The following is a 22,907-nucleotide window of genomic DNA, read 5'->3' as shown; positions in this document are numbered from 1 at the left end:
AAAAGTTGATAGCATAATTACGATAACCGCAGATTGTCTTAGTGATGGTAGTTAATAGCAATATATCTTTAAAGATTAACTTTCTCCAAGTGTTTCCTTTGGTCTTGGTTACTTACGACTTTAGAAAACTTTCCAGAGTCATCAAATAAAGTTTAACATGTAATTTTGCAGGTTGGATTTTTGTAAAAAGAATAAATCATGTTATTTTTTTTTGCTCAGAGTTTAAAAACATTTTCTTACAATACATATAAAGGATCCATGTAACTTTGAAGGGTATTTTGGATAACTTTTGTTTGAGAATAGGTACTGGTACTTGGCAGGAAGGTATTACATCTTCAGCTAATCTGGATGTAAATTGGTTTTGGCTTTGAACATGTGACGCTGACATTATAGCATTTAGCATGCTCTACAGCAGTGCTTGTTGCGAGCATTGCTATATTGACTTGAAGTGTGGAAAATACCATAACCCCATAAGCAACTCTCTCTGCTACAAAACCTGGGTAAGCACACTAATGTCACAAAGAATTTGCCTTGTTGTCTTGCAGATCTTGCTTCAGGAAGCTGTGTAGCTACCCTAACAAGCACTTTTCTGCTGACAGGTGCTGATGCTTCCATGGGGAGTCTACAAGACATAATGTGTAGAAGCAGAGGTGGTAGCAAGTACATTTCAATAGAAAATGTTGTATGTATGTACTTCGGAGAAAAACATGTTTTAATTTTGATAACACTTGCGAAAAAGCCCTATATGCTCAACATTATATTTGAAAACTGCATAATAAATAGAAGTTCTATTAAGGTGGTGAAAATGTATGTGTTAATTTTGATGGTAAATTAGAAAAAAAGACCATTTTAAGCCACCTCTTCTTCTTCCCACTCTAAAGGAAGCTTCAACTTCCCCATAAAGTCCTTTCAGATATCAGCTCCATTATTTAAGGAAGACAGGGACTGTAGGAACTACACTGCTATATGTGCAGAGGAGGCAAAGTTAATATTACATGTGCATTCTCCAGTGAATTCTGTAACCTAAATAAGTACTCTACAAATACAAACAGTGAATTTTGTTCTTGTTTAATTTCCATGTTTGTTTACTGAGTAGTATTGGTAAAACCGTTTCCTTTCAATTCTTGTTTTTAACAGCTTGATCTGTCAGGTTTTTTAGAAAGCATCATAATATGATGAATTTTTTCAGTTTATAAACAAAGAGTGACCCTCTTAAAAGCTAACTTAATTGAAGTTATATTGTCCTTATCTGATAGGCATTTCAACTGGACTGTGTTAAATCTCTCAAAGCATTAATCTGACTTCAAGAAGATTATATCTAGTCCAGATGTTTAAAATACATCAGAAGTTCTGTGGAATACTCAGGGTCGATTGAAACAGATTGCTTGGAATATGGGTCTCATAATTGAGTACCAAAATTGCAAAGTGCCAGCCCTTCAAGGGAGGTAGAATACTGGTCTATTACACAGCTGACTTTCAGGTTTCCTGCCTGTGGGAGGAATACTTAGAGGGAGCAATCCCACATGGACTGTGTTCCTCTTACCTGGGAAGAGGGGAACCTGTGAAAGCATAGAGTTGTGGGGATGAATCAAAAATGGGTCAATTTAGCTTCTGCTTAATCTTGATCTTACTACATCGTGCTTCCTTTTTGCTGTTAGTTGTCAGAGCAATTTGTTCATTTAAATGGAGTTTTAACATTATAGGTATTTAATTTAAAAAAACAACCAACTTCCCCATATATACTTGTTTGAAGACATCTCTCTTTGAAGTATTGTATTGTTTTTGTAGCTATTGTGAAATCAAATGTGATTGCTTGTGTTGTGTAATTGTCTGTGCAAATACAAACAAAGTGTTCCTGCTTTCTGCTGTTGTTTTCAGGTGGCATTGATTCTTCACAGCCTGTGCACTCTGTAAGCCAGAGCATTCTGTTTACCAAGCCTGGGGCTGGAACATCTGCTTCCTCTGCTGTGATCTCGTCCATAAGGACACCTGCTCCAAGCCTTTCTTCACAGCCACGATCTTCACCCTCTGTTACACAGTCATCAGAGTTGGCCCTTCAGGAAGGTACTAAAAGGGAATGGGAAGTTACGGTACAGGCTTCTGCCCTGTTCCACATGCACACGTGAATGCTGGAAGCTTTATTGCTGCTCTTCTGCATTTGTCTGGAGTATATCTCTTGCATCTCATCAGGCTCCCTTAGCGTTCATGTTTTATACCACCTTGGTTCTAGCTTCTCTTAGCTCTTCTGTTTGATTTCCTTTGGCCATATGTCATCTTTGGCTTGTTTGTCTTGCTGGCAGCCTTGCATCTCTCTTCCTCAAAAGGCCCTTTTTTTAGTTCCCTTACTCTTCTGTTCTTCTAAAAAGCTGCTCACTATTTTAACTTCTTGGGAAAAGGTCTTAAAAGTAGCTTTTGTAATCAGTCTGTATTGAAAAATCAGGTGTAAACTAGCAATTTGCACTGGGAAACAGAGCGAGTTTGAGTATTAAATTCAAACTGATAGCATTGTTTTCTTATTCCCTAGCTGTAAGATCCCATGGAAAGCTGCTCCAAGAGTTCTTGTGGGAGAACAGAGGAGTTCGTGTATAAGCTCCTTCTTATTCTGATGTTGGTAGACTCTTGACAAAGAATCAGTTGGGTCTTGAGCCTTCTTCAGCCATGCTAATTCTGCCCAGATGGTTTTACTTGCCTCTTGACTGTTACATGTTTCTGTATCTAGTATTCTAAATCTAATTTACTGCACTGATTTTTTTTTTTTTTTTTTTTTTTGGCCGTGTTTTCTCTTGGTAGTTGCAGAGTTTTGAATTCATATGGAAAAAGAACTCGGTGTGTGAGGTGGAAGTAGGCATTGATTTTGTCCAGAACAATGTGATATGTCTAGTGTTCAAAATAATTCTCAAAAGCATGGTGTGTGACTGTCACAGCATGTTTTTTATTCTTAAATTTCAAAATCCTCTGACATAAATGTCTAAATTTCCCCTTTTCCTCCATTTCCTCCTTTTTCTGGTGGAGTGGAGAATGTAAAGAAATAGCTTGTCTGTGAATCAGCTCTATATATCTTACAGGCAAAAGGATAATTCTTCATTGCTATAAAGTCCTATGTACAGTGTACCATTTTAAGGAAAATGATAAATCAGTTTTTGGAACTGTGCTTGGTTCTTGCCTAGTTTTATAGTTGATTTTGGTACTGGGTAGAATTTGTACTGTAGATGTGCTTGCTAGAAAAAGCTGTTGCTTCATCTTCCAAAGAAATTGCATAACCGTGTTTCTAATGAGAAAAAGGGTTTTAGCTGTTTAACTGTGCTTGCCTTGACGTGTAATATATATGTTCTTGCAGTGATTCCTGTATAATGTGTAACCACTTGGTACATTAAATACAAATCACTGCGGTTGCTGCCAAACTCTTCACTAAATTCTAATACTTCCATATAAGTGAAAGCTAATGCAATATGTAGCTGAATGAGCACACTTTAGAACCAGCAGTATACCCATGTCAGGAATATAAAGATAAGTTGTCAGGAGTTTGCATTGATCTTGTTGTATTTACATTAATATAATCAATAGTAAATCAATGTACATGTCATCACACATGTATGTTTCTAGTTTAGGTGATATTTTTGTGAGCATTAGGAGACTTCAAATTCATTTTGTTTAGTTTCATTTGAGGAGTCTGAAATACATAATGTACTCTTGCAGTACATTTTTATCAACAATTAAGTGTGATAACTTAATTTGTAGAAATTAACCTACTGAAAAAATAGGGCACATCTACTGAATATTTGGCCAGGTTGTTAGAATTCCAAGTGTGTTTCTCATGCAGAGATTAAATGGACTGATTTTTTTCTTATTATAGTGTTGCCTACATGAAAGCATTCTGGAAAACCACTTTGAATTAATTTTTAAAGTGGATTTCATTGTTTAAGCTCTTATGTGGGCATTCCTATACAGAATTAAAATATTCCAATTGTTTGCTTGGCGAAGTTCTAACAGGGCAAAAAACTTAAAAGGCATTAAAGCCTATTTAATCTTACATAAAGAGCCCTACGAATTTAATGCAGATAAACTAATTTACTTGAAAAGAGCATCCTAGAGATGAACTTTGAGGATATGTGTCCTGTCTGGGTGTTATTTGTAGGCTTCCTTAGGCTTTGTGTTGATGAGAGGAGCTGATGAGTAAATGAAAATAATTTAAAGCAAAGAGTTTAAGAATGGAGGAGGGTTCATTTTTAAGAACTGCTATTTGTAATATTAAGATCTTAATGCTGTAGTAAATGTGTTGAAAATATGAGGGTTATGGGTAGACAACCAGTTAAAGAACTTAAGAATATAGTTTATTTTCACATGTGGTTATTTCATTTTCATTTTTGGTGGGGCCTCCATTATGAAACTTAAGCCACATAAAATGTACATTTTACATTTTAAAATCTTTCATGGTATGGGTGATTGTACTTAAAATACCTAAATAGTTGGTTTATTTCACAGGCAAATGAGTTCTTATCCCAGTTTATCCTTTTGTGTCCTCCCACCTACATTTCTAGGTGTCTGTAAAATGTAGTGGGATAAAGCCTTAGAGTGTGATATTATTATATTACAGGTATACTGGTAGCAGGGTTTAGAAATTTCCAGTCCAATGAATTTGTGATGAGTTAAATTACGTGGTTGCATTTTAAGCCAGACCTATGAAGTAATCTCACTCAAAATAAATAATTTCAAAATAAGCTTTTGCAGTTTTAAGAGTGGGAGATTTTAATATTATTAGCAACTCTGTAAAAGATGCTAAGCAGAACTGAGTTGTCAGAACAGAAGTCATGATTAGGCACATGGTGGCACTTGGAACTGCTGTCTTCAGCCACCCATTTTTGCCCTTCAGTTGCTTTCTCCCTTGTGCTGGCTTACTGGTGGCATTGCTGGGCAGTGAACCAGAATGGGAGGCTTTTCCACTTGAGAATAACTTTTTAAACTACGTTATTTTTCAGCCAGATAAGTTCTCAAATTGTTTTTGTGATTGGACAGTTGTGCTAGCACAATGCAGAAGTATCCTAAAGTCAGAAATTTGTAGTACTTCTGGCAATGAAAATGTAAAAAGTCTATGCAAACTCATAAAGCTGGTAAGAATCAAACCAGCCCTGCCTCCAGAGAATTCATAGTGACATAGTTCATGATTCCTAAACTTCTGTGTCACTAGCATATTTTTTTAATCTCTTTTTCTGTATTCTTTCTGAACACATGCATCCTTTTATGTATGTGACCAGTGACTGGAAAAGAGGGAGTTTTAGAAGTAGAAGTTTGTTTCCCAAAAAACATTCCAAAGATTCCAAAGTAGCATTATTAGAATGACTAATTCAGTCTTTTTCTCTCATCTGCCCATGCTTGGAATTTTTGCATTGGCATGCCCTTTCCAGGTAGATGTACTTTCTTTCTTCTATCTGTGTACATGGTATTTGTTAGAGGTCTGTCTTTGCGCTCTCACACTGTGCCCATCTTCTTTTACTTTGGCTTTCTGTGTTACAGTGCATCTTTTCTTGTCCTTCCGATTATTTTTTTTCCCTTTTACTTGCATGTTAATTATTTTAAGTTGTTTTTTCTCCTGCACAATAATGCAGTTGTTCTGTCTTACTCCTCAGTAGCTCTCCCAGGCATGAGAAAAGACATAGTCTCCTTGGCTGTAGTCTGGTTTTGTGTAGAGAATAGTTTTCTTGCATCATCCTTACCAAGTGCATCCAGTAGCCTTCATAAAAGATGGTACTATGAATCACTTCTGTTAGTCCTGTGTTTTAGCCGTATAGAAACTGAAGCATTGTACCTCCTCAGCTGCACTTGGTTTGATTTTTGCCTTCATCGTTGTGACTACTTGTATTGTGGAGAAACTTGATTGGAATTATAGGAGTATTAATGCACTAGATAAAGTGAAATAAATGTCAGTCTCTTCTTGCACTAACCTCTGTATGAAAGTTCAACTTCTCAAGAATGTTGTGATATGGTTTTGCTCTGTTTTCTTTTTACTTCCACTGTTTGAATAGATACTCTTCACCTTGGTTCTGTTGTTTTTTCTTAAGTGAAATTGAAGTGGTCCTCTTGGGTCCATTTGCTAACCCTTTTTAAAAAAACCATGAAACTAACAGCGTTTTTAGCCCGTAGTTTAAATAAAAAAAAGGTTGATATAGTTGATTTAAGCTGTGGATGGGGGGGATCATTAATTACCAGGATGTGTAATTTCAGATTATGAATAATATACAACATTTCTGTAGTGCTTTCTAGGGCTAAAATAAAGAACACTACTCTAATGGTGTCACAGTGCTTCTACAGGGGAAAAAAATCCCAAACTCTCAAGAGTCTGAAAAATTTCGAAGAGTTTTGAAGAATTAGGATATTTTCTTGTGAGAGGAACAGTGGTCACTTGCATTTATTTACGGTGTCTCTGCCTGACTACAAGCATATTTAAAATCCTTGCTAACCCTGCACCGTGACAAGAGAAACTTAAGATTTCTTGGAGGTGCTGAAATTGCATCAATATTGAGTAATGTAGGAAATTAATTATAAGCCATTGCTGCATGCTTTACTCTTGTTTTAATGGTATATGTATGTGTTGCTTTTGCACATATGTTTAGAGTAGATATTGTAAAAAACAAACAAAAAAAAACCTAACAAAAAAATCCCACTACCAAAAAACCTTATAGATTATGGTTTGGAGGTGACAGTGGTAGCAGTTGTTGCGTTGTCACCATATCTTAAAACTGGATAGTGTATTTAGGTTTAAATATGGGTCTATGAACCTGAATTTAGGCACTAATTTAAAAATAATACTAACCAAGTTTTCAGGTTTACCTAGCTTAAATTTCACTGTGTTGCTGATGTGTATGTTTGTACTCTTGCATGTTGCAGCAGCAGTGTATTTCATTTCTGACAATGTTCAGAATTCCAGCGTGAATTATTCCTTACTTAAAAGGGGCAGGTGTGCCAAGCAAAAGTTTAATATTAATGTTTTCATAAGACAATTTGAATTTATCTGGGAACTAATTTATTTCTTTATATTAACTTATTCCAGTGGACAAACTGATATTAAATACATATATAGAAAGTTTGTGTGTGTGTTTAACTTCCTGACATAAATGCACATACACACACACATATATATATAAAAATATAAAAAATTGCCTGCAAACTTCCATGTGCTACTAATACTTTGCTAAACTAGCCCACTAAAAACTGCTTCTGCTGTACTGCTCATATAGTTCATATATGAACTACAGTTCTATAGTCTAGGGTTGTAGATTTAACTTTTTGCATGTTGGGATTTTCTCTAGAACGGCTAATTTCTCTCACTTTTAATGCAATGATTTGTGACTTTCATTTCTCATCTTTCCTGTCTGTCTGACTCTTATGTTTGTGCTTTCCACTTCACAGGCATGCAGTATGGTGGATATGTTAATAATCAAGCTAGCTCTGCACCAGCTCCCTTGTCATCAAGTTCAGATGATGAGGAAGAGGATGAGGAGGATGAGGAAGCAGGTTGGCTTTAGCTTTACACCAGTATCTTGTTCTCTTCCTACTCAAGTTTTGTTCCCTATTTCCATCCCCTGAAACCTTTTTTTCCTTTAAGACTAAATGTCACTCTGACTCATCATGTATGAAGTTAACTAGCGATTTCCCAGCTGTTATTAGTATAGTAAACAAAAAGGAGTTCAGTGGTGGTCAGCAAATGGTCTTTTTTTTTTTTTGGTCATATTAATATCAGATGTTTTATGTATCTAACAGTAGTATTCACAACTTCCAAGACTCCCATATTTCTAATATTTTGATTTGCAGTAGGTTTTAAACTCTTAACTGAAGATAACCAGCTCTAGAACTTAGACTGATAATTGCTTATATTAAGCAACTAGATGCCATTTGTATCATTACATTAAACAGCGTTTAACTTGTTTCTCATTTTACATATAGGGAACTCTTAAAATTTGGGTAGTAAAGTAAATATTGAAAAGTAGTAAGTGTGCTTTTTAAGACAGTAAATTAGTCTGTGCTGCTTTTTTTTCTCCCTCTAAAGTATGTCTCTGCTCAGGCACACAGGTTCAGTTTTAACCTGCTTGCTTTGTAGGGAACTTTAAAAGTTTTTCTACTTTTTTTTTTTTCCCCAGTAGTAGTAGTTTGTCCTGATTGATTGAAATGTTATGTTCTTGGTGGCAAGGATTCTGTCTGTATTTTGTCAGAATGGACTCGTTTTGTGAGTTTGATGGTTCTCACTACCTTAGTTTCTTGGATGATAACTTTTTTCCTTCTAACTTAAAGAAAAGTCTTTACAGTCTATATATGAGTGGTAACAGTGTAAAAAGCTTTTTGAGATTAAACATTAGATTTCTACCCTTGTTGATAGATGGAAGTAATAGCACATACCTTGTGCTGACATACTACTCCCATTTGTGTGTGCTGGCTTTGAATATTAATTTGGGATAGCAAACTTATGTAACTTTTCCTTTAAGCTTATAATTCATATTGTAACTAGGCAGAAAAAATCAGTGCCATGTAATTCTGAGTTTTATTAAAATAATTAAATTATAAACTAGAACACTATGAAAATATCTTAGTGCACTCCTAATGATATCATGAAGAATGGAGCAAAACAATGATGACATCCAGGTCGTAATTAAGAACGGTGTAATGGGTTCATGTTATCAATTTGAATAATATTGATTCAACTGTTATGCTGAATTATTAGTAGAACATTAGAAGAAAACAATTACTGCTGTTCTTTTTCCAAGGAGGAAGGCATTTTCAGCCAAAGACACTTGTCATTGTTCCAGCCAGAGAAGTACAGTATTTGGAGGGTGCAATAGTATCAGTATAAATGATATTATTACACCCATCCCTAGTGGAGCACAAGTATTAGGATACTTGCATATCCTGTGTTATTCTTGCTATTTCAGATTATTGTTTCAGTTTCTTTACTTTCTTACCGCTTGTGTGGTAACACATTTGATCTTTCAACAGGCATGAGTATTAGCATGAAATTATGCATAGTAACTCGTGAATAACTCTTCTTTTTAAATCTAAGGGTACTTTCTAATTTTAGATACCAGGTTTATTTCTAATGCTTTGAGTCTAATTAGACTTTACCAGCTAGAAAACAATTCGACTTTGGGATGTAAAGTTTGCTTTGGCCATTGTGATGCAGCTGCTGTTTGAACTCTGCTTTCTAAAGAGTAGGCTAAAAGATCCAGGAGAGCATTTGATTTTTTTTTTATTGCAGGACTACCTACTGAATTTTCTGCAGATTATTATCTTTGCCTAATCCCATGCCAAGGTTTCTGTCAAAGGATATGTCAGATTTTTTTTTATTTTTTTATTTTTTTAGCAATTCCAGCCTTTGTCTCCTTACTTTGTTCACTAAACCTCTCAGGGACAAAGTTTTCATACTCCCTACCATTTTTCTCTCTAAAGTTCTGTACTTTGCTAAAGCCTGTAGCCTTTGAGCTATCACTGTATTTAAATTTATCTTATGCAAAAGAGTGAAAGGGCCCCCAGGTTCAATATGTAGGCTACCTGATTAATAAGCATCCTGTTTTATGCCCTGTCACCAGGAGTTAATGTAAATCCTAAACCAGATTCTGTACACAGGTTTCTAGCTCAGGCTGTGCCAGTGGTTTTATGAAAAATAGGTGTTGGGCATCTGGTTGCTTGTGTTTGTGTAGCTTCTCAATTGTTTTTCTCACTCTTACAGTTAGATCTTTAACTATGTTGCCAAAGAGTTCTTGAAAACTCTGAAAGCAAAAGTTATATTGGTAGAATAATCACTGAACTGTAAAAGCATGTTATAAGTATTACTTTTGTCTAAGCAATGTTTTCTAATATTTTTTTCTTTATAAAACATTTTTTTTCTGTCTTCTTAATATGTTTTCTGGTCTGGTGCTTATTATGCTAAGTTAACTTTGACAGCTGTTGTAGCTTAATTTAAGCGTAGGAAAACTGTTTAATTTTGTGGAAGTTCTTGTATTTTTTACTGATGGAGAATTTGTGAGATTTCCATGACACATGTGACCAGCTTAGAGTTTGAAGTTATTTTTGGTCTGCAGGAAACTGTACAACTCACTGTTTTTGAGTCAACTAGTTGTTTACTAGCAGAGAGTAGAACAGGGTACATTGTAATTCTTGTAGGCACTGGGACTCTCACAGGTCTCAAGAATATGTTCCAAAATTTGAAAGTTCTTTAGAAGCAAAGACCTTAAGTGAAAGGTCTTCAGTAAGTATATGGGATACTCAGTAATAGGATTCACTTTCTTATTTTAAGTTAGGCAGACCTTGTGTTTCAAAATATCTGAGATTTTACTTTCTGACTAGAACTTTTCTGTATGTCAGAAATGATGCATACATTTTTTTTGTTGTAGTAGAAGTACAACTAAGTTGCATTATTTTTACTTGCAGCATGCTTTTTAAAATATAGTTTCATGTATCTGTCAAATTGTTTTCTCTTAACTTTTCCAGCAGAGTTTAGGAAGTATATAATATTTCTTCTTTCCAACTCGCTGTATCATTAGTGTCTTCCTAGTGAAAAGAGCAAACTCATTTTATATGGAATTATGTTATAGATGGATATCATTTTATGAATACAATTTATGGTGGGAAAAACTCTTTAGAGTGACATAGTGGTTAAAACGGAAAGCTTGAGCTAGTGTCTTACATGTTTACAACTGTGCTTATAACCTCTTGGTATTTTTTTGAAATGCAGAACTAGCTTCTGGTCAGACAAGAAAAACTCCTTGAAAATTCTTAAATCTTGATCTTGTTGACCTAAATTTTGCCTTTTCTGTAGTAGGACTTGCCAAATCTTTAAAAGCTCTGTTCATGCTCAGGGAACAAAATAATGAATCCTATTTCCTTCAGTTTCTAGAATAGGAAGATAAAATTTGGTAGGAAAAGAAATCTTGCAGTTACGTTCTTTTATAAAATTCAGAAAAAAAAAAAAAAGAGGGAAACTTACAGTGAAAAACTATCTGAAAACTAATGTTGTATGAGTTTCACAGTGTTAATATGTTATTTAAAATCCATTGTTAGTGTTATGTTGGGGTTTTTTTTATTAGTTTTTCTATTTCTTAGCTGAACGCTTTAAAAGCAAAATGCTCAAAAATAACCTGTACAGTCATGATGTTGCTGTGGTATTAATGTGTCCCAAATGTCAGTGATGTTATGTTTCCGTATGCAGGAGTCTCGTTATTTGGAAATTTCAGCTGAAGGAGGATCAAATCTCAAATGTTCCACCATTGAAGTTCTCCCTTGAAATACTTTCAGCTTCACAATGGGATGTGTGGTCACAATTGACCCTTCTGAGTAGAACAGTATCAGTGAATCTCTTTTGAGTCTGTTCTGCAAAAAAAGTTATATGTATATAATTGTCTTTTTCAAATTCTTAAATACACTATTCTCTGTCGCACTTCATGGCTTGGGGTGTTTTAAGAAGCAGATACATTTAATCTCCTTGGCCCTTTTCTTTGGAAATGTATGTGAAATGGCACTGGAAGAAATGTGTTTAAATATATTTTTGTTTGTAGTGTTTTACAATAAGATATTCAAGATACATGCATAGGGTGAACTAGAACTTAAGTATTGGGAGTCTCTTTAGTGCTAACAACTATGTATGTGCCCATGTGCTTTTTTACTTCTGGCTAGTTAACTTCTGTTGCTCACTTTTACATAGTTAATTTTGGGTGTACCAAAAGTAACTGTTTATTCTGACTGAAGCTGAGACCTCTTGTCAATGTGAAATAGAAAATAGAAGCTTTATGTTGAAAACAAAACAAGCTCTGAATTACAACATCACAGAAAGGAGGAAGAAATTAAATACTTGTCAGTTTTGCTTGAAGGTGGGGATAGTGCGTAATCACTCTGAAAACGATGGGAATCTTCGGTTGTTCGCAGTTGTGAAGAAAGTCAGGATAGAGACTTTTAAAAATGTTGTACCTATCTTCAGTTGATGTAGTCTAGAAAGCACTTTTAGTTTAATGGAAAAATATTTTTTTATTTCAAGAAACAAGTCTTTTTCATTGTTTTTGTCCTTTTCCCATTGATCTCTCTCTTGCTATTTGTTGAATGTGCTTGCTTGTTTGTTTTTTAATATGTTGATTGTTTATCTCTACCTCCCCCTTCTCTTTGCAGTCGTAATAGCTTTCCAGCCTTGGGCCTGAAGTGGTGTTTCTTCCCAGGATCTTTCATGACAGCTTCTTACCAAAGTTTTGAGAAAAAAATTTCTCAGTCTCTTATTTCTCAAAAATTTGCCATTTCTGAAGCACCTAACTTTAAATTATTTTCCTCCCCCAGCAATTGATAGTTCCTCTACTACAAGCAGTGCCTCTCCTGTTCTGAACAATTATGATGCCCTGGAAGGAGGTGGCTATCCAGGTAAGCAGTCTAGTGCATGTTAATTCTGAATTGTTTGGTTTAAGACTTAAATGTTTACTGTTTATGATTTTTTTTTTTCCCCATTTCTGGTGGTGTTTGTTGTTAATTAACAAGTAGGTGAAAGGAAATGCCTATGAAAGGAGTGGGGGCAATCATCAGAGATTTTCTGATCACCTCACTTTTTGAATCACTTTTCATAGCTTTAACACCGAAGTTGGAGTAACCATTTAATAAAACTTCCCTGTATCATGTCATACTTTCCTTTGTAATATTGAGGGTAGTGCTGAAAATACGCTCTGTTTGAAAGCAGGCCTCTTTTTCCAGGTTATGCTGTATGCCTGATTGTGTTGAGATTAGTAGCTGATAATATTTGACACACCACTTAAGTTTTGAGAGACCAACTGTATCAGCTTGCAGAGATGCTTGGGTCAGGTTATTTTCTTCATTTAAAGAAAATGGCTGCTACGTTGCTTATTTTTATCTCTAAAAATATCAGGAGTGTAAGGTTTGTTCTCAACGAACCTACTAGTAGACTACCTCAGTCTTGAAATCTGTAGAGCTGTCACATTGAGAGCAGGTGGAATAGATGTTGTTCAGTGTAGGTATGTTAGCCAATATTTTAAATGATAATTGGATTAATTTGTGGGGCCTCCCCATCTGGCTCTTTTACACTGCTCTGGCCTCTGAGAATGCCACAGTAGTTTCCTTAGTTTGGTAGGTTCCTGTGTAAAGTGAAATCTCAGTCAAGTAAAAAGCCAATACTGCTATCCATATAGGCTCCAGCTCATGCAGTAAGGGTAGCAGAGGCATGGCTGCAGGATTATGAATTTTAATGTCTCAGCTAATAACTAACCATTTTGGTTCTGCTGAAGGCATATTCTAAAAATAACTTTTTCCTTCTGTTTTCCTTCAAGAGTAACAGGATCAACTTTAAATTTCTTTGATCTGTTGATTTTTATTTTTTTTTAATTTTTTTTTTCTTCTCCTGGAGTAGTCATGCCAAACATGGTTTCTTGAGTGGTTGGTTTCTTGAGTGGTTGGTTTCTTGAGTGGTTGGTTTCTTGAGTGGTTGGTTTCTTGAGTGGTTGGTTTCTTGAGTGGTTGGTTTCTTGAGTGGTTGGTTTCTTGAGTGGTTGGTTTCTTGAGTGGTTGGTTTCTTGAGTGGTTGGTTTCTTGAGTGGTTGGTTTCTTGAGTGGTTGGTTTCTTGAGTGGTTGGTTTCTTGAGTGGTTGGTTTCTTGAGTGGTTGGTTTCTTGAGTGGTTGGTTTCTTGAGTGGTTGGTTTCTTGAGTGGTTGGTTTCTTGAGTGGTTGGTTTCTTGAGTGGTTGGTTTCTTGAGTGGTTGGTTTCTTGAGTGGTTGGTTTCTTGAGTGGTTGGTTTCTTGAGTGGTTGGTTTCTTGAGTGGTTGGTTTCTTGAGTGGTTGGTTTCTTGAGTGGTTGGTTTCTTGAGTGGTTGGTTTCTTGAGTGGTTGGTTTCTTGAGTGGTTGGTTTCTTGAGTGGTTGGTTTCTTGAGTGGTTGGTTTCTTGAGTGGTTGGTTTCTTGAGTGGTTGGTTTCTTGAGTGGTTGGTTTCTTGAGTGGTTGGTTTCTTGAGTGGTTGGTTTCTTGAGTGGTTGGTTTCTTGAGTGGTTGGTTTCTTGAGTGGTTGGTTTCTTGAGTGGTTGGTTTCTTGAGTGGTTGGTTTCTTGAGTGGTTGGTTTCTTGAGTGGTTGGTTTCTTGAGTGGTTGGTTTCTTGAGTGGTTGGTTTCTTGAGTGGTTGGTTTCTTGAGTGGTTGGTTTCTTGAGTGGTTGGTTTCTTGAGTGGTTGGTTTCTTGAGTGGTTGGTTTCTTGAGTGGTTGGTTTCTTGAGTGGTTGGTTTCTTGAGTGGTTGGTTTCTTGAGTGGTTGGTTTCTTGAGTGGTTGGTTTCTTGAGTGGTTGGTTTCTTGAGTGGTTGGTTTCTTGAGTGGTTGGTTTCTTGAGTGGTTGGTTTCTTGAGTGGTTGGTTTCTTGAGTGGTTGGTTTCTTGAGTGGTTGGTTTCTTGAGTGGTTGGTTTCTTGAGTGGTTGGTTTCTTGAGTGGTTGGTTTCTTGAGTGGTTGGTTTCTTGAGTGGTTGGTTTCTTGAGTGGTTGGTTTCTTGAGTGGTTGGTTTCTTGAGTGGTTGGTTTCTTGAGTGGTTGGTTTCTTGAGTGGTTGGTTTCTTGAGTGGTTGGTTTCTTGAGTGGTTGGTTTCTTGAGTGGTTGGTTTCTTGAGTGGTTGGTTTCTTGAGTGGTTGGTTTCTTGAGTGGTTGGTTTCTTGAGTGGTTGGTTTCTTGAGTGGTTGGTTTCTTGAGTGGTTGGTTTCTTGAGTGGTTGGTTTCTTCGCCTGCCACTTTTCCCCTGTGGATTTTACCAAGCTTAAATTCTTCTGCAACTTAGCTCGCATCTGTAGACATTTCTAAAGAGTAGTTTCATCTTTTTACAGCTGTTAAGTTTTCTATGAATTTAGGTCTATGTGTTACTTTCAATTTGGCCTTTAAAAATAGTGGGACTGAACTGTGCTGCAGGGTTATACAGGAGGGACTTGCATTGCTTCAAGAAAAGCTCTGTGTCCATGTTTTAGAATAGTTCTGTCACCTTAGCCTTATGTTTTAAAAGTATTAATAAGTGGTAGAGGAGAGACTAAGCATGAATGGTCTCTTTTGCAGTTTATATCAAGTGCAAATCTTGGAATAAAATGTGGTTCTAAGGGGTGTTTATTTCTTTTTTTTTTTTAGTTCAGTTGAAATACTTTTTTTTAAGTTGCCTTTTTTGGTAAAATAGCATTTTGTTAGTTGTTAAATGAGTCTATGGTCATCTTCCCATGTATACCCCCTTTATCAGCATAAGTGCAGTAATCTCCCGTGCTAATTTATTTGGTCAGTGCAGATAAACAACTTGATGGGTAAAGCAAAAACTTACAAATGGAAGTGTTGTTCGTTAAGCATTTAGGGGTTTAAAGAAATAGTAAGTATATTCAATACCTGTGAGATTTCTTTTGTCCTTCCAGAGACACGTTCTGTGACCAGCAGCCCAGTTCCTGCTCCATCAGTCCCCCAAACATCAAAAGCGTCTAAGCCATTTGGTTATGGATATCCAACACTGCAGCCTGGCTACCAAAATGCAGCACCACCTGCTCCTGTGCAGCCCAATAATCCAGGACACCATCCTGGGTTTCAGCACTATCCACAGGTTTGTATTTTTAATTTAAAAGCTACTTCATGACGTATTTTCGTATCTTATTTTTATAATTTCTGAGACGATAAATGTTAAGTATAATATTGATGTCATAGCTCTGGATCTTAACTTCTTATTAGAAGGCTTTTGAATTAAAATTTTAAGCGTGTCTCCAAATAGTTAGCCTTAACAAGTTTGCTTCAGCAGTTATTAGCGGCATCCACAGTTTTAAAGTTTGGTGTTTCAAAGAGCTGTACAGAAGCATAATGAAGTACTTGATCAGCAAATGTACGTTTGATCAGAGCACTACTATGGGCTATGATCTCAAGCATTAAATCAAGTTAGAAACAATGTATGGCATAGGCTCCAGATGAAAGAGCTCTGTAGAGCCTGTGCTTGGGTGCGTAGTGGAGCAGGCTGCCTGTATCTGCTCTATTTTCCTGGTAAAGAGAGCACCGAACACCCTAGGAGTTACGTACAGTCACCTGGCTCCCGTTGTGCGCACGAGTCACCCAAGAGCAGTGAAATCTGAAGAAGAGGCAGATGCTGAGGCAAAATACAAATGCTGAAGCAGTGCAAAGAAGTGTATGTGTGAAGGGGTGTAGAAAAAAAAGTACTGATTTCCAGATCCCATGCTCTGAAATAGGGTCCAGCTGGCAAATGTATCGAAGCTGCTGTTGTAGGTGATCAAAATTCCTTGATGATCTGAGTGTAGTACCATGAGTTAGCATGTAATATCCAGGAATGCTTTCACTGTTATGGAGGTAATGTAATATGTGACCTGGAGGAAATGTTTAATTTTTTTTCTTTTTTTTTTTTTTTTAAGTTGAAAGGCTTAGCTTTATCTTCACTATAATGTGAGATGGAGTTAGGCTCTTTTCAGGAGTACACAGTAAAAGAAAAAAAACCAACAATTACAAGTTGCAGCAAGTGAAATTCCAGTTGAACATATAATGAGAAAATTCTTCAGAATGCAAGTGGGGAAGCACTAGAACAGATTGTGCTGTGAAATCTTGAATCCTTAGATATTTTCAGAACTCAGCTGGACAAGGCTACGAGCAACGTGATCTAACTTTGAAGTTAGCCTTGCTTGAGCAGGGGGGTGGATTACCAGACCTCAAAGGTGCCTTCCAGCCTAACCTTTTCTCCTCTTCTATGGTGTTTTGGTTTTTTTTAATTTAAAACTAAACATATAAAAACAGTTTCTGTAACTTGGAAAATTTACATTGTAACATCTTTGAAGAGGGGAAAAAAATTGTCAGCCTTTCTAGTACCTTGTTTTCTTATGCCTGGAAAGCTTGAAGGACTGTGTGTGACTTCCAGTGTTGATTTGTATCATGAATTTGAATTTGTCTATGATACATATTTGGAAGGTATGTCACATTTGTCTTAGCATTTTTAATTTTCTACCATACAACTCTTTTCTTGTTTGTTTGGGTTTGTTACTAACTAGTATTGTATCTTTTTTTAATACATGTCTGGAAGAATTGGGATTACAAGAAGATTTAAGGTTGTTATTTAAACATAATTGTGTGTTTACCCATTTGCAATGCTCTTACATTTTTCAGCAATATCCAGGTGTGAACCAGCTGTCCTCTTCCTTAGGAGGGTTAAGTCTACAGCATTCTCAGCAGCCGGAAAGCTTGAGACCAGTAAACCTTACACAAGATAAAAATATTTTGCCTGTATCATCAGTTCAAGCACCTGTGCCTAACTTGAATTCTGATCTTAGGAAATTAAACTGCAGTCCAGAGTAAGTGTACTGTGTCTAGGACAGGATCTTACATTTTTCAGTGACTAAAAATTATTTAAAGTGTCAAAAAATGTTTAAACTGACTCCTGAATTTAAATCTCTGTGATGAGCTAATATAACCCCTTTCAGTCCTCTGTATCCTTAAACAAATGTTGAAACTGTCCTGTCATTAAAATACATTATATGCAGTGTGAGTGTAGTTTATTTATTAAAACATTAAGAAACCTGCTGTTGTGGTTTAACCCCAGCCAGCAAGTAAGCGCGATGCAGCTGCTCGCTTACTCTCCCTCACCCAGTGGGATGGGGGAGAGAACTGGAAGGAAAAAGGTAAAACATGGCTTGAGATAAGAAAAGTTTAATACGACAGAAAGGAAGAAAATAATAATAACAATAATAAAATTACAGTAATAATAAAAGGATTGGAATATACAAAACAAGTGATGCACAACACAGTTGCTCACCATTTGCTGACTGATGTCCGGTTAGTCTCCGAGTGGTGATCCGCCCCCCTGGCCAATTCCCCCACGTTTACATGATGTCACATGGTGTGGGATATCCCCTGGCCAGTTCGGGTCAGCTGTCCTGGTTGTGTCCCCTCCCAACTTCTTGTGCCCCTCCAGCCTTCTTGCTGGCTGGGCATGAGAAGCTGAAGGATCCTTGATTTGGTCTAAACATTACTTGGCAACAACTGAAAACATCAGTGTGTTATCAGCATTCTTCTGGTACTGAACCCAAAACATAACACTATACCGGCTACTAGAAAGAAAATTAACTCTATCCCAGCTGAAACCAGGACACCTGCTTAATCTTTGCCTTGTTTTATCCATCTAAAAAAAAAAAAATCTATTAACAAATACCTTAATGTTATGCAGTGCATTTCATAGAATATTTTTGTAATATTGCATAGGATTTTTTCCAGAAAATTATGATGATCATGCCTAAATACACTGAATAAACTGTGAGTACATTTTACTGTGGTAATCTTGCAATCATGATGTATCCTTTCACCCCTAATTAACACTAAATAGTATTATCTATTATCCCAAGTCAAGTGCAGCTTGGTACAATGGAAATTGCTCTCCCTAAAGATCTTAATTGTAATTCCAAAATAAATTTTATTCATTGCCCCAAATTAACTCAGCTTGCTGCCCTAGTGACAATGCATGGTGCCACCAGAAAACAGAAATCAGAAAACTGGGGGTCTCAAAATCATCTTTATGTGTAGAACAGTTTGGACAGCACTATTCATGCATTGGGTTTTTTAGTGCCCTTTATTTAGCTTTAAGTCCATCCTTCACTTTTCATACACAAAAGAAAAGGATTTGACTCTCTTGGTATTTGAGATCCTTTTTTACTGTTTTGTTATATAAATACTACTTTCTGAAGAACTAGTAAATACTGTATTCCTTCTTTAGTTCCTTCACCCAAAAAATCTTTATAATGAATAAAAAATACATCATTTTACATTGCGCATTGTACCTAAAGCAGTTTTATCTCTGTATTGCAAGTTCATTTTAGTATATTTGCATTGCTGAATTACTAAATTGGGAAGTGGGGGAGTATTTCTTTTGTTTGTTTCTTTAGGAATTTTTTAATCTCTTTGATGCATTAATTTTGTTTATTAAATCAGCTTTGTAAAACAGGATTTCTTAAATTTCAGAACTCTTTAAAATCAGGTGTTAACACAATGTTTTTAACATCTTTTAAAATTTCAACTTAATGTTTTTATTTCCTTTCAGCTCATTTCGTTGTACATTGACAAATATTCCACAGACACAGGCTTTGTTAAACAAAGCTAAGCTTCCTTTGGGTTTGTTGCTACATCCCTTCAGAGACCTAACGGTAAAGTAGCTTACTTTTTTTTTTTTTTAAGTACATGTATTTAATATACACATTTGTCCTATTTTCATTAAAACAATAAAATATAATGAACTAAGTCCTAAATTTAACAGAAGTAGCAAGAAATTGTTTGCGACTGTTGTTAACCCCAGTCAGCAACTAAGCACCACAAAGCCGTTTGCTCACTTCCCCTCCCACCCAGTGGGATGGGGGAGAGAAATTGAAAAAAAAAAAAAAGTAAACCTTGTGGATTGAGATAAAGACAGTTTAATAAGACAAAAAGGAAGAAAATAATAATACAATAATAGTAAAATAATTGAAACATACAAAACAAGCGATGCACAGTGCAGTTGTTCACCACTTGCCAGCTGATGCCTGATTAGTCCCTGAGTAGTGATCCACTCTCACCTTCTCCCTGGCCAGCCCCCGCCCCCAGTTTACATACTAGGCATGATGTCATATGGTATGGAATATTTCTTTGGCGAGTTTGGGTCAGGTGTCCTGGCTGTGTCCCCTCCCAGCTTCCTGTACCCTGCCAGCCTTCTTGCTGGCTGGGCATGAGAAGCTGAAAAATCCTTGACTTAGTATAAACACTTTTTAGCAATGACTAAAAACATCAGTGTGTTATCAGCATTATTCTCATACTGAACTCAAAATGTAACACTGTCCAGCTACTGGAAAGAAAATTAACTCTATCCCATCTAAAACCAGGACAGGGACTTAGGAGGATGGAAAAAAAGCTTTGAAATTGCTACTTCATTGAAATTCATAAGGGAAAAGCTTTGGTCAAGTCCTTCACACTTTTTTCCTTATTGTTGGAAATCTTTGCTTGCCTGTGGTTCTCTGAAGTTTTGAATTACTACTCTGTGTTGGGCTCAGAACTATCAGATACCTCTTGAAAAGGTGTTTACAATGCTCTCTTGGAGAGAGGTGTTGAATGTGTTACTGGCATGGTAAATGCTGTTAATAGAAGGTAAGTGCAGTGTAGGATTGAAGCTGTGTTCATAACTATAAAGCAAGTCCTCTCCATCTAATGTATTTGTATTTATGTAAAAACGTAAATAACTGTCTGGTATTCTTTTCATATAATGTGGGTTCTTTGTTTAAGGTTTGCTGTCTGTCATATTTAGTCACCAAAAGTTGTCCTGTCTTTTGTAATTCCTTTTACTATAGTAGCTGTGTTATTGTAACTCAGTAATTTAAAGTAATTTCTTTAAAAATCTTATTACATCTTGATTTGTGAGATTGGACTAAGACAATAATTAAATGTTATTTCTTCTGATTTTAAAGGGAGGATATTTTTAATAGGCATCATAATTACTCTGTATGAAAATAAGCTAAAAGGAAAGATGATAGAATATAGTCTTACGAAGCTTTTATACACTGTACTGCACAGTAATGTTTTCCATAAAATGTATTATGTACTTTTGTTACAGTTTTCCATTGTTTCTTTTTAGCAATTACCAGTAATAACATCAAGCACAATAGTGAGATGCAGATCCTGCAGGACATATATCAACCCTTTTGTTTCTTTCATTGATCAAAGGAGGTGGAAATGCAATCTGTGCTATAGAGTTAACGATGGTAAGTAAGTTTTTGTAGCAGGGCATGCTTGCATTTATAGAGTCTCTTTCAAGTATTTGTATCATATCAGTCCGTGGGATACTTTAGATTAAAATGTAGATTAAGATGACAGTGTTCTTAAAAAGTTTTTTTAAAATCTCTGGATCATAAGTCAGATGTGCTGTGCATTTTCTGAAGCAAAAGGTTGTTTTGCAATTTTCTGGGAGATGAAGAAAATGTAATCATATTATCCTGATTACTTGTATAATGAAATCAACTTAGTCCATTGACTGCTGTTGCAATATGCAAATGGAGACATGATGACAGCTAAAACTGTCTGCAATCTAGGCCACGGGTTATGAGAAACAATACAGATTGTTGTGAAATCCTCTATTTGCATTGGTGTTTTAAAGTTGGGGATATATTGCTGTTTAAAATAGACCTCCTTTTGTTTCCAGTTATTTAACTTTGATGTTGCTTGAGACACTGGAAATGTTCCTTCGTTTTATGTATCGTTACTTTGAATTTTTTTCAGTTGTTAGTGATAATTGAAATACGTCTGTGTTAGTTTGCTTGTAGCTGCCGTAATGGTTTTTATTTGCTGACAAATATATAAACTTTTTTTGTGGGGGGAAAAAAAATATTTCTTTTTATAGTTCCTGAAGAATTTATGTATAATCCTCTGACGCGATCTTATGGAGAGCCTCACAAACGGCCAGAAGTCCAAAATTCTACAGTGGAATTCATTGCTTCCTCAGACTATATGGTAAAAAAAGTTTTCCTGGTAACTTCAACAGCAATTGCATGTTAATATAGATGCATTTGAAATTAACATTGCATATTGTTCCAGTGTTGTGTGTTAATTTTCCTGTGAAGGTCCTCTTAACACCAAAGAATAGTTAAAATTTGTATTTATTTTGAGTTCTGGCAAATGCAAATATTGAGAGGCTATTCAAATTTTTAGTTAGTAATAGTGACAGAAACGATTCTAATGAGGAGTCAACCTACAATTGCTGCGATAGTAGTCTTGTCTCCAAGAAAGATAAACAAGGCCTGGGAAAAGGCCCTGTTCGTAATGACATTATTATCAACAGCCAAAATAAATCTTTTTTGTCTTGTCTTTGCATTGAAACACTGTGGCTAAGACATTTGGCAATGAACAAAATGAATAAATACAGCTTGTTATATGGTTGGGAAAAGGATGTAGGTAGAATATTTTTACCCTGTTTAGTGGATCTCATTGTCCACATACTGAAAGAACAATGGAACAATGGTGTTTTGAAGAGTGAATTCTGTATCTAGCATCAGAAAGTCATGTTTGAGTTGACTGTTGGAAGGAGGAACTAAAATATCTGATTTCTGTTCTGAAGCATAACATTGTATGCTTATTACAAATGGGAATTACTAACCACTGGGAATTGTGGTTAAGTCTATCCGCATGACTCTTAATTAGTAAATCAGTTTTATTTTATTGCATAAGGTATACCTTGCATTTTTCTAAGTATTCCCTTTTCCTACTTCCTTGTCTAATGACTAATCATTTTTAACATTTCTTTAAATATGATTTTTGAACATTTTTTTATTTTTATTTTTTTACTTTATAGCTTCGTCCTCCTCAGCCTGCGGTATATTTATTTGTTTTAGATGTGTCTCACAATGCAGTGGAGGCTGGATATTTGACAATAGTCTGCCAGTCATTGTTGGAAAACCTAGACAAGTAAGAATATAAATAACCTTTTCAAATTAGCTAATGTGTTATTATGAACAGTACTAACCTACAGTTTTGCAGAAAACTTGCATATAGTGTTTAAACATTATGTCCCTAAAGGACAGAAGTTCTGTTGCCTGAGATTCTGAAATGCAACTTACATGTCTTAAAAACAAAACAAAACAAAACAAAAAAACAAAACAAAAAAACTCAACTCAACCACCAACCAAGCAAAGAAAACCCACCCCCGCCCCCTAAAAAACAGCTGTTGAAGCAATTTATGTGATGAAAGCCGTCTTCCCTGCATATGATTAAAGGTGGATCTGTAAATAATTTACTTATTTATCTGCAAAGAATATTTAACCGTTAACTTCTAATAACATGTTGATTGTACAGACATCTATACAGTGCACTCTTCCCCCCTGCCAACACCAACAAAAATAACTAAATTACAGAGATTAAATTGGCTGGTTCTTGTGCTGAA

General features: G+C 35.8%; 1 protein-coding gene across 11 annotated transcripts in view; it reads left to right on the top strand.

The window, feature by feature from the left end:
• The window catches only part of SEC24B (SEC24 homolog B, COPII coat complex component), a 49,551-nt gene that overhangs the window by 10,785 nt on the left and 15,859 nt on the right, over positions 1-22,907 (top strand). For 4 of the 11 annotated variants that reach the window (XR_008233208.1, XR_008233209.1, XM_052774703.1 and 1 more), the window contains exons 3-12: positions 546-686; positions 1,879-2,064; positions 7,405-7,509; positions 12,304-12,384; positions 15,394-15,575; positions 17,129-17,313; positions 19,053-19,155; positions 20,610-20,736; positions 21,372-21,481; positions 22,320-22,432. Coding sequence is in view for 9 of the 11 variants with exons in the window: in XM_052774703.1 (XP_052630663.1) it covers positions 546-686; positions 1,879-2,064; positions 7,405-7,509; positions 12,304-12,384; positions 15,394-15,575; positions 17,129-17,313; positions 19,053-19,155; positions 20,610-20,736; positions 21,372-21,481; positions 22,320-22,432 (1,333 nt within the window). In the remaining 2 variants the exon portion in view is untranslated. The remainder of the gene's footprint in view (positions 1-545; positions 687-1,878; positions 2,065-7,404; positions 7,510-12,303; positions 12,385-15,393; positions 15,576-17,128; positions 17,314-19,052; positions 19,156-20,609; positions 20,737-21,371; positions 21,482-22,319; positions 22,433-22,907) is intronic. The other 7 variants (XM_052774729.1, XM_052774715.1, XM_052774721.1 and 4 more) reach the window with 7 other exon arrangements.

This window comes from Harpia harpyja, chromosome 2, assembly GCF_026419915.1.
Source record: "Harpia harpyja isolate bHarHar1 chromosome 2, bHarHar1 primary haplotype, whole genome shotgun sequence".
Classification (NCBI taxonomy): domain Eukaryota; kingdom Metazoa; phylum Chordata; class Aves; order Accipitriformes; family Accipitridae; genus Harpia; species Harpia harpyja.
The sequence above is the reverse complement of the archived record's forward strand: the minus strand, read 5'-3'. Positions and strand labels throughout refer to the sequence as shown.